General features: G+C 42.9%; 1 protein-coding gene across 2 annotated transcripts; it reads left to right on the top strand.

Moving 5' to 3' along the window:
- Positions 1 to 973: 973 nt before the first annotated feature.
- SLC30A10 (solute carrier family 30 member 10) lies at positions 974 to 11,273 on the top strand. Of its 2 annotated transcripts, XM_064709144.1 has the most exons (4): positions 974 to 1,522; positions 1,978 to 2,061; positions 5,493 to 5,729; positions 6,464 to 11,273. In XM_064709144.1, the coding sequence occupies exons 1-4, from the start codon at positions 1,006 to 1,008 to the stop codon at positions 6,928 to 6,930; spliced, it is 1,305 nt and encodes a 434-aa protein (XP_064565214.1). In that variant the 5' UTR covers positions 974 to 1,005; the 3' UTR covers positions 6,931 to 11,273. The 2 variants fall into 2 exon arrangements, with proteins under 2 accessions (XP_064565214.1, XP_064565215.1); XM_064709145.1 differs by lacking the exon at positions 5,493 to 5,729.
- The last annotated feature ends 387 nt before the right edge of the window (positions 11,274 to 11,660 follow it).

The raw sequence follows: 11,660 nt of genomic DNA, 5'->3' as shown, positions 1-11,660 counted from the left end.
TATCTTTCTATAGGGTAACGATAGAGTTGTGAACACTAAGGTACTATTTTCATAGAACAATAAAATGTTAAGGGTTGGAAAGGACCTTAAGGGTCAAGTTCCAAGTCCCTGCCATGGCAGGGACACCTCTCACTAGACCAGGTTGCCCAGAGCTCCATCCAACCTGGCCTTGAACGCTGACAGGGATGGGGCATCCACAGCCTCCCTGGGCAACCCCTGCCAGTATCTTACCACCCTAAATTTGCCTCTTCCAGCTTGTAACCATTGATCCTTGTTCTGTAACTATCATTCCTGATGAAGAGCTCCTCTCTGGCTCCTCTGTAGCCCCCCTTCAGATGCTGGAAGGTTGCTACAAAGTCTCTCCACGATGAACAGCCCCAGCACCCTCAGCCTGTCTCCGCAGGTGAGGTGCCCCAGTCCTTATCAAATTTGTGGTCTCCTCTGGACTCGGTCCAACAGCTCCGTGTTCTTCCTATGTTGGGGCCGCCAAATCTGGATGCAGCAGTGCAGGTGGAGTCTCACCAGAGCAGAGTAGGAGAGAATCTCCTTCAAACTTCTGGCCACGCTGCTTTGGACACAGCCAGGGATTCCCTTGGCTTTTTGATACACCTTTTTAAATACGGGTGGCTGGAAATGAGCTGACTCAGTAGATGGCACTCTGTCCTTTGGTTCGGCACTTTTGTCGCCAATAAAGCACCAAAGGTCCGTAATTATTGGATCCTTCGCTGGAACGTGACGGTCTTGGCGTGTCAGGAGCGCCGGCAGCACAGCCCTGGGCAGCTCTGCCTGCCGAGAGGGCCCTTGCCCCGCCGGCTCCGCGCCTCCCCGCGGCCCATCAGCTTCCCTTTATGGCAGCTCTGGTGGATTTCGTGCGGCCCGCTGCTCGGCTCGGGGCGGGGCGGGGCGGTGCCCGGGCGGGCGGTGCGGCCTGGCCCGGCCCGGCCCGGCCGCTCTTATTGAGGCGGCGCTGGCGCGGAGCGTTACCGGCCGGGCCGCGCCGCCGCCATGGGGCGGTACTCGGGCAAGACGTGCCGCCTCATCTTCATGCTGGTGCTCACCGTCGGCTTCTTCGTGGCCGAGCTGGTGTCCGGATACCTGGGCAATTCTATCGCGCTGGTGTCTGACTCCTTCAACATGCTGTCGGACCTCATCTCCCTCTGCGTGGGGCTCTCCACCGGGCGCATCGCCCGCCGCAGCCGCCGCGGTCCCCGCGCCACCTACGGCTACAGCCGCGCCGAGGCGGTGGGAGCGCTCAGCAACGCCGTGTTCCTCACCGCGCTCTGCTTCACCATCCTCGTGGACTCCGTCCTGCGCCTCGCCCGCCCTGAGCCCATAGACGACGCCCAGCTGGTGCTCATCGTCGGCACCCTCGGCCTCGCCGTCAACGTCGTGGGGCTCCTCGTCTTCCAGGACTGGGGCGCCTGCTGCCGTGCGCGACGCCCGTGCCCCGCTCCGCCCGCGGCCGCCGCGCTGCGGGACGTGCCCCCCGGCGGCATCCCGAACGGCGAGGAGGATGGAGCAGGTGCCTTTCGGCTGCGCTTCGCCTTCCCTGGCGTCCCGCATCCATCTCTGCCCGCCCCTCCCTCCAGCATCCCTCTCAGCCTCCCTCAACTTTCCCCATCCTCTTTCTCCCCCCCCCCCCCCCCCCCCGTCTCGTTTTCCCTCGGGACCCGCCGGGCTGTTGGCCTAATCCTCTGGGCCCTTTCGAAGCCCCAAGGCCACTCGGGGGCCCCGGGGGGGTCTCACTAAGCTCACTCAGGCTCCCGGGGCCTCTTCACCTTGTACTTTACCCTGGGCTTCTGGGCGTGCCCCCGGGATGGTCGAAGGAGGTGTTACCCAGGGAGCTGCGTGGGAAAGGTTTTGGAGTGTTTTTGGTTTTCTTCTTGTCATCTTTAAAATAATTGGTTTTGAGAAGGTTGATGTTTTTTTCTGTTTGTAGAACTTATACACAACACAGCGTTTCTTCTTTGAATGCAGGTGATTCACCAAATGACCAAAAGAGCCCTGAAGAGGGGTTTGAGAAGAAAAAAGAGAAAAAATCTGAAGCCTTGAACATCAGAGGTATGGCATAGGACTATGCTGCTCATGTTAAATTAACTTGAAACACTTTATGGTTTCCATCTCAGGTTTATATATGCACCCACAAATATCACTAAGAAAGAGAGAATTCCAGGACTCATCCATGAAATTGGATCCAGTTATTCTCTAGCAGAAAAATTTTGATTATATGGAATAGCATGAGTAGTAGCAAAATAGTGTCATGCTGATCTGGCTTTGAGCATACTCACATTTTGGTTTTTATTCTTAGAAGAGTGCAGCTGGACATTGTGGAAAGGACACAAACCCTGCTGCACTAAGCTCAAGTCACTAGAGTATTTACAGGAAGGTTACACAGGGAGCTATGAGGTGAATCTTTGTGTCACTGATGTAGTTGAGCAGTTTTCAACCTTAAAATGCTTTTGGGCAGAAAACATAAATACTTCTAAATCCCAGGGTTGATAATGTTTTGTTGTCAGCATAAGGGAAAGGGCTCTGAAACTGGTGCTTCAGCATGGTGTTTTTGCAGGTGTGAACCTGTTGCTGTGAGAGTGTGTGACAGGATCAGCCCTTCCTACATTGTAATTTGGCAGGTCTCTGGGAATCTGTGGATTTTCGTGGAGTGAAACATAAAGCTACTCCTAGGAATAAATTACCCACATGTCTCTCCCTGTCTGTGTAGGTGTTTCTCTGCATACACATTTATGTGCCTACTCTGAGCAGAGCCAAAAGCAAATATCTTTGAGGATATGAAATACTGAGTTTGTCCCAAGGAAAGGACTGTCAGAAACCTCAATTAGAACAGAAGTTTCAGGTTTCTTGTGGTCACTGATCAGCAGCTGATATTCCCCCAAGGTTGTGTGAGTTTGCTTTGCATGAATTCAGCTTGAGAGGTCACTGTGGCAGTCAGGCACGTGGGTTTGCTGGTTTTTGTATTTGTGTGTGTGTCTGTCTTTCAAAAGTGTTTACAGAACTACACAAACAGACCTGTAAGGGAAGATGCTTCGAAAATCAAAGCATGTGCTAAGGACACAACACTTGCTTGAATGCCTAGAAGTTGTTGTCCCTGGGTATTGGCATTATAGTGATAAGATTTTTGGAGAAGGATGAGCAAACTGTCACACTCAGGGATGGAGGAGAGTAAGAAACCAATTGCCTTAGAGAAGACCTTGCTTGCCTGAACCACAATGCTTAGATATAATGATGCTGGAAGCTTTCAAAAAATGGCTGAAGGATAAAGAATTTTGTGACAGTTATTTTAAGATATGGATTGTCTTTGATTTTTTAAAAGAAATTTTTAGGTATTACTTTAGTATGTCACCTTTGCAAAATCTATTTTCATTGTCTTTATGATTACAGAGGTAAGGAATATTGATATGTGTATTTGAAATTCTGTTTCACTCCATACTTTTCCTTTTAAGTTACAAGCTGTATACTTTATAGTCACTTGGCAAAAAATTCTGTTGTGGAATGGGAGCCTCCCTGAAAACCAGGGTTGAATGAAGTGGATTGGCAGAGGAATGGTTTCCTTGATTTTATAACTGGTAGGAACAGGAATCCATAGATTCTGCCTGGCAGGATTAATTATTGCGGTGTGAAATTATTCCTTTTGCTGCTTGAGCATACACAGAGTGTTTCAGTTAGACTTTGGAATGCAAGCTGTTGGAAACTGCTGCCTATGGTCTTACCATAAAGACTTCATTTAGTAAAAATTAATTCTTTATTCCAGCTTATAATCATAGCTTTTGGGGTTTGATAGGGAAATGGACAAATTTTGGTCTGAGCCCTAATTCTGTGATGCAATACCAGGGTATCTGTGTTAATGACGTTAAGAATGTAAAGCAATCATTTTTCCAAATTCTTTATTCTCAATTACTAAGTCATCAAAATTCTGACATATTTTTAAATTTTTTTTCTTTAAAAAATTGCATTTTTTTTTTAAATTCATTTTTTTCCTTAACTCTAAGGAAGGCTTTCTGAAACATTTCCCTGTTCTTTATGGGCTGTGCTCTCTTGTTAGTTGCCTGGGCAATGCAACTGCATCCTGCCCGTTCCTCTTGTTAGTGCAACAGCTGATAGCCCGTGCTGAATCAGGACTATTTGTAAATGAAAAGGAAACACTGCGACACTGTTAGGAGGAGTAAAACCCCGTGGTAGTCTGCCAAATGGGGCAGAACATGCCTGACTCCAGCAGAAAGAGCTGGACTCACCAGGAGCTTGTACTTTCTTATCTGACCCAAGTGATTTGGAGAAACTCCAGAGGCTGTGGCCTTCATTTCTTGCACAGATCAAGGTGCGTGTACAGGGCTGGTAAGAAACACCAGCATGGGCAGCGTTCTAGGGCTAATCCAGTATCCAGCACCATCAAAACTCTTTGCTGTGTTGTTAGTGAGTTTTGGGGGAGCCTTTTACAGTTTCTCACTTGAAAGTCTATGTGATAGGGTTGTTGAAAAGGTTCATTTTCTTCTCTCACAGCCCCTAAACAAAAATGTTGATGAAGAAATTCACTTCATACAGAGAGAGATGTTCTGAATTCAGATGTGGGTTGGAATAAAATCTGAATCTGAACAGTAAAATCTAACAAAACTGGGATATGTTTGAGCACTGATGGGAAGAGGGAAGTTTATGTAGAGTAGTAAGAAGAAATAGATTCTTGGATTTTTGTAACTCTGTAGCAGAAAGACTGCTTTGGTCATTGTAGTTTAAAGAGCAGCTAAATATGTTACTGTAAGAGCCTGTTTTGTGTCTTTAACTTGTGTACAAAACCATCTTTATAAGATGTAAAAAGAAGTGCCCAGCATTCCTCTCAGAGAAGTCCAGGCACTAAACAATGTGACTGACTGTAGAGCCAGATTCTGATTTTTGACAAGTCTGAAGGCTAGTAGTATTGATGGAAGAAGGTTTAATATGACTGGTAATCTAGTTTGATCTAAAAATTGGAGTCTGAGGGTATTTGGAGCCTGCTTAGATTTCACTTAGGCAATTTTTCAGATTTCAGCAGTGTTGCCGAAACTGGTGGGGGAAGGTAACTGTTACTGGGGGTGGTCTGCAGCTCTCCACTCCCAGGATAGAATGGACAGATTTAGTCATGAATTTTTAATTTAGATTTAACGTGCCAGGATCTGTTAATAATCTTCATGCATTTTAAGCCGGCACATTTGTGTTACCATGACATTCCAGCTGGACAGCAGTCGCTAGCATACACTACATGCTTAATAATCCATCCCACTCAAACAGCAGTGTTTCAGAGTCATCATTTTCTTGCTGTTTTTTTCCAAAAGCTGCTACTGAAAACTTTGGTTATGATATTAATGGCTGGAATATTGCATTCTTCATGTCAAGTGAAACATACTTGAAAAATGCAGCATTGCACCTACCCCAGGAAAAAACCCACAAAAACAAAGCAAAAAACCCCAAACCCACCCCACTAATGAAAATTGTGCCATTTGTTTCAGGTGTTCTTTTGCATGTTATGGGAGATGCACTTGGATCTGTGGTCGTGGTAGTTACTGCTACTATCTTCTATGTACGGCCTCTGGGGGATGCTCCGTGCAATTGGCAGTGCTACATTGATCCAAGCCTGACAATAGTTATGGTGCTCATCATCTTGTCTTCTGCATTCCCACTTATAAAGGAGACCTCAACTATTTTGTTGCAGATGGTCCCCAAAGGTGTTGATATGCAACTACTGAGTAAGTCGAATTTGTTGCTGAAATGCTGTTAATTTTAATGGTGGATTTCAATGCATATGGTATTGGTGGAATGACATGTTTGGATTATTTATTCATACTAGCTCTAAATTCTCAAGAACTGTGAGAAATAGTCACATGCCTGTGTCCTAGCAACATGATTCAAATCTCTCTGGATTAGTTAAAGCATGCATTTTGAGAATGTGGTACTCCAACAATACATCAAGCATACCAGGTCTTGAGCTGTTAATGCTTTGTGTGGGTTATTTGTGAAAGAAACAGCTTTGAGTTACAGTCTTTTCCAATCCTGCAGTGGCTGCTTCCAAAAAGCTTCCAAAACTTAGACATTTCCATTAAGGTTAGTTAACTTTGTAGTTCTTAGGTGCTGTTCATACTGGTTAATTGTGGGTAATTCTGGAATTCCCTCATGCTCAGGGCTTAAAGAAACCAGAAAATGTGGGGTCTTGATAGAGGAAGTGATGTAGTATTTCCTCTGTGAACAGCTGGTAAATTGCCATGTGGGAGCCTGAGGGTTGGGTGGATCCAGAAGGAAAGGTGCCATGTTCATCACCGGGAGGCCGAACTGAAGGCAGCTGGGAGTAGATGCATTGTACCAAGTATATCTCCTCTAAAATGATGGTTTTGACACTGCTGCTTTTGGACAGGATACCTAGTGAGGCAGCTGATAATTAGCCAGTGCATCAAAGCCCCTAATACCTTTCCCTCATGCTTTCCAGCTGACAGACTAGCTCGTGTACCAGGGGTGAGCAGCCTGCACGAGGTGCACGTCTGGGAGCTGGCAAGCGGGAGGAACATCGCCACTCTTCACGTCAAGTGCCAAACCCCTTCTGATTACCAAGGTGCTGCTTACCAAATACGGAAGGTTTTCCACGAGGCAGGAATCCATTCTGTGACCATCCAGCCTGAGTATGCTGACCACAAGACCTCACATCTACTGTGCAGCTCACCCTGCATCTCAACAGCCTGCGACTCGCATTTGTGCTGCAGTCAGAGGCAGCCCCCCCAGGCTGAAACAAATGGCTACGTGGAGAAAAGCGAAAGCTCCCTTTCTGCACAGCACAAAGACAATGGTTCTAGGAAAAGTGACATTGAAATCCCTATGGAGGACCCAGTGGCAGAGGAAAACGTGAAAAACTGTGACGTGTCTGGCGACAAATCACCGTCGGGTAGTACACGATTTTAGGCAGTTCGCTCTGCTCTGTGCTGTGCTCTCATGGAGCAAACGTATCTTGCCTGGGAAGGGGGGCATCGGTGGTTGTAGCTGAAGATGGTGTGGCAAAAAGATTTCTGTGCTTTAGCTGTAAACCAAAACACACCTAAAACCCCCTTGTACCTGAAATAAGGATTAAGATTTCCACCAAGGCTGTTGCATTCATGTGATTTTTGTGATACAGCCTTACCCAGTTCCTTACCAAACTAAGGCTGAATTCCTACTGTTAGAGTGGATGGGGTGTGTTGCTCTCTGTCTGCACTGATGTTTGCAGTCCGTGGCCAGTAGCACTGGGAAAGAACCTCTGGCCTTTCCTGCTGGAGCGAGCTGTTTCTTGAAAGCCCTGTGGCCAGCTAATGATTGCACTGGGCTGTAGTACTGTATATTTATAAAGGACTTCAGTAGAGAGATGCTTTGCTGATCCTTAAACCCCATTTTTGCATGGACAGTTCATTTTTAACAGTAACAATTCTGGCCAGTGGAGTTTGTGAATGAAATTAAGAGTGTCTAAGAGGATGTACTCAGGAATTATGACTTGTGTTATTTTCTTGATTGACTCCTGTATTTTGGGACAGAGCAGAAGCTGGTCTTGCTTCTCTACAAGTAATACTGGAGTCCCAGCCTAATCACAGATGAGTGTGCTAAGGAACAGACTGCTTGTCATGAAAGCAAATAAGTACCTACTAACGTTGTCTGTATTGATTCTAGCAAATGGAAATGCAGGTAGTCATCCAATTAACTTTTATCTTTTCACTGTTGTGATTGTACAACTCAGTCTTTTAAAATTCTTGTTAGCCTCCTCCTGACAACACAAGTTCTAAGAGCTATGGTCTTATTTCATCATTGTGTGGGATAATTGCATTATCTTTAACACTGAGTCTGTCATTATTCATGCTGAATAAATAAGCTAATGTGTTTATTATGAACAGTTGAAATTCTGCAATTCTATTATTAAGGCATAATTTAATATTGTATTAATTAAGGAAGCACCTTTAAAGTCTTTTATGCAGTATTATCACTTAGAGGGAGCTTTAAGAAATTTAAATCAGGAAATTTTTCCTGGTTTAGTCTCAATCATTTCTTTTTGGCTGGTTTTAGAGGTCTTGATGCCTTGAACCTTACCCTCTGCCCTGGTCCTCCTCCCCCTGCCCAAACATGTATCTCAAAATGTATTTGGTGAAGCAGTTTACTCCCTTTTTGCTGCTTTCTGAAGGTATGCAAGGGTGCTCTAAGGAAAACAAGGTGATGAGCCTGTCCCCAGTGCTGGAATTCAGTCCAGTGGGCTCCACAGGTTTCTGGGAGGGGAAACCCACTACTCAATCCACACTGCGTCTAGGGCTTGATCTCCCTGGCTATGCAGATCAGATCCAGAAGATTCCAAATATAATTTATTGACAAAAAGCAGCCTTTCAATGGTCTGTGTGGCCTGGACAGGCTATTTTATCAATTCATTCACAGGGACACCTTTGAAAAATAGTTGTGTCTTTGCCTCAGTGGCATCTTAACAGAAAGGGCAAATTGATTTCCAGCCTGGACTGGGAAAACACCAGGATCCCCTTGTGGGGGTGGCTTAAAAGCAGCCAACTCCTTATTAATAAAGATGATTGCAATAATGCAATGAATATTGAAACACACAACAGGATATTTTATTGCTTGGAATGTAGTATTTACTGAAGCAGTGATTTCAGTCTGAATAGAACATTTCTAGAATTATAATCACCCCTTTAAAATGGATTTTTGGATTAATTAAGATATTTTATGCCATTTCATTGTAAGTTTGTATCATATAAATTAACAACCTATTTGTTAATATAATTAAGAGCTTGATTCTCCAGCCTCCTTGATTCCATTGGCAGCAGCAGGATCTTGCTTGGCAGTTATTGCCTGAGTTAATGTAAATCAGGAAACATTGTAAGAATTTGTCTGTTTTTTAAAAGCATGTGCCATGATGTAAGACAGCCCTTTCTTCTGTTCTTTTTTTTTTTCCCCTCTTTATTTTCACCTATGATGATGCTTAAATGTAAATAACAAATGTATTTATTGTGGTTTGAGAACTGGAATAGAAATCTCCCAGAATAAAAACAGAGAACTTTCTTCCCAGATAGCTTCTAAAACAAGCACCCTTTCATAATTACTTGTATCTTAAATCAGGTTATTTGATTTGTGTATATATATATACACACATATTTTATTAAATGGTTGAAAGCTGGAATGGCAGTATTTACTCTGGGTTTAAAGAAAACTAGTAAGTGTGATGTTGGGGCATTTGTCAAAATGGACAATTTTTATTCTTCCAGTGTTAAAACTGTGGCTATATATTTTTTGAAACTTTGAAAAGTGTTGTAATCTAAAAATACAATGAAATCACATTCTTAAACTTTATTTTCTCTTGTCTGGTTGAATGTACTGCAACTGTTGCGTGTGAATAAATGGAAAAAAATCAGGGATTATAGAAATCTTAATATCTAGAAAACAAAAATATGTTAAATTTGCTTCATTACTTAAGCAAGCAAAGCCAACAGTGCTATGTTATCTCTGAGAAAAATCTTGCTTTTTTTTGTGTTGGGACTTTCAGGATATTCAACTAAGGTTTCTGACCAGCATCTTTGCCTTCCATTGAGTAACAAAATAGTTTTCTCCTGTACTGTGTGTCCCCGCTCTACTTCTGTGGGAGACTTCATTCCAATCCGTGTGTATTTTGTATTGGCCTATTTCCCTTCAGTTCTTGGCATATCTCTTCTAATTCTGTTGAAGCAGGCTTCCCTTAGTTTGAGATACAGTATATTTCCATGTTAGCCCTTATCTATGAGCACTTGTTCTAAATTCAGTTTTGTAGTCTATTGCACTGTCATAAAAGCTCTGTTCTGGCCTCTTTAGCTGAATCACTTTATTTCCCTTCCTGACAAATGCAGGTAGATTGTGCTGCTCTGTCTGCTTCAAACACTGCCTTGTGATTGTCTTTCTTGGTTTTCAGGTTCTCTTGCAGTGATTGCCCCTTCTGTCCATTGCTGCTGGTGGCAAAGGAAATCTGCTTAAATTATTTGTGACTTTCAGCTGGTTGTCCACCTCGCGTGGATGTGATTTGTAGCCAGTCACGCATGTGACCTAGTAGAATGATGATAAAACCTTTGCTAGGCTTGCCAGATCATTTTGCAGTAAAAGTGAAAACTGGAATAAGTTAACATGACATTGAAAATGAAAGCAATTTACTAGCCTTCATCAGTTGTGTGCCATTTCTTAAAGGGAATAAATTCTTTGTCACCTTTTCATATGTGCCAAAAGTGCTGATTTGATTTTTAATTTTTTTCATCTGAAACCCTCTAAAGGCAGTCATTTATTCTTCATTATAAAGAAAACTGCAACTATTTTCAGGAGTATTGCCTTTGTTTTGACAGTTTTCTGTCGACTTCCTTTTTCTTGTCTTCTTTATAGTACTTACCTTGACTCATAGTGCAAGTGTGTTTTTTCCCTCTTAAGGTTTTTTCTCATTTTCTCTTCCATAAAAGCAGGATGGTTTTTTGTTAGCCTGGTCATGGTGATCTACCAACAATACAGTTAGAAATTCCTTTTTATGCACTGGCTTAATTTTTGTACTCCATTCTATTAAAATACACCCACTTTCTGGTTTTGCTATGTGACACACCTTACCATTGCAAACCAGTTTTTGACCTTTATTTTTTGACTATTCTTTCCCTTTCCCATTCCTGATTATAATGCTTGCTGTCCCGAATACTCCCTTTTATTCTGAACTTTGAAGGGAATATGCCACTTGAATTTTTCCCAAAGAGAAGTTCACTACCCAAGTTCTATAGGTGGCTTGATGTGAGCTACTCTGAGGACTGCTTTGTGTTCTTGGTCTGTGTAGAAATGTTATCTAAGTAGTCATCCTGAGATATGAACACATGTGTTTATGTATAATTAAACTCTTTATAAACACTCTACCTGGACCAACTTCTTAAGAAAGGTGGATTTCTAAACCTGGGAAGATGTAATGAAATCAGGAGGGTTCATTGGTCATTTGTTAAAATCGTGAGGGAAAGCTTAGTAAAAGATAATTCATAAGCCATGAACATTCCTAAGTTCTACTACTTTGCTGTACAGTGGAAGCACTTTCTATATTAAATACTTTATTTGACCAGTGATACCTTGATGTGAGGATGTCACTGTATAGGATTGTTACATTTATGGAGCTGTGTTGCTTAAAAGTTTCCTCCGGTTTTTCTGTTCCTTAAGTAATTTAACGTGCCAAAATGTAATTTCCGTGATTGCTGAATCTCACTGTGGTTTTATTAACTATTAGTGAGAAATGAACTAAGTTTTTATGTACAACTATATTTTTATCAAAATGAAGATTGAATATCTTGTAAATAAAGTGTATTTTTGAATAAAACTTTGTTCTGAACTTGTGTCTCTTGATAATTTTAAGACATTAGTATGAATGAAATTTGTTCTCATCCTGTGAGGCAGTTAATGTTGCAGATTTTTTGTGTATTTAGAAGAAAAGGGAATCAACACCCAAAAGTTTTTCTTCTGTAAGCAGCCTTGCATTTTGCCACATGGAGGAAGTTGAATGTGTATACTGTGATTCTCACTCCTGGGTTTCATGACCTGAATGTACATGCTAGAAATGGGATGAGGTCTAATACTACAAGTTTAGGTGCTTGTTTTGGAGCAGCAATCCTGGAGGTGCCCTCATATGTTTC

This window comes from Zonotrichia leucophrys, chromosome 3 (assembly GCF_028769735.1).
Source record: "Zonotrichia leucophrys gambelii isolate GWCS_2022_RI chromosome 3, RI_Zleu_2.0, whole genome shotgun sequence".
NCBI lineage: Eukaryota > Metazoa > Chordata > Aves > Passeriformes > Passerellidae > Zonotrichia > Zonotrichia leucophrys.
Note: the sequence above shows the minus strand (reverse complement) of the source record. Positions and strands in the feature narration are given on the sequence as shown.

What these genes read in the sequence shown, in the direction of transcription:
- SLC30A10 (XM_064709144.1), top strand. Translation starts at nt 1,006, where the DNA reads ATGGGGCGGTACTCGGGCAAGACGTGCCGCCTCATCTTCATGCTGGTG. An exon ending in CGGCGAGGAGGATGGAGCAG is followed by an intron (nt 1,523 to 1,977) that starts GTGCCTTTCGGC and finishes CTTTGAATGCAG; the next exon opens with GTGATTCACCAAATGACCAA. An exon ending in TGTTGATATGCAACTACTGA is followed by an intron (nt 5,730 to 6,463) that starts GTAAGTCGAATT and finishes CATGCTTTCCAG; the next exon opens with CTGACAGACTAGCTCGTGTA.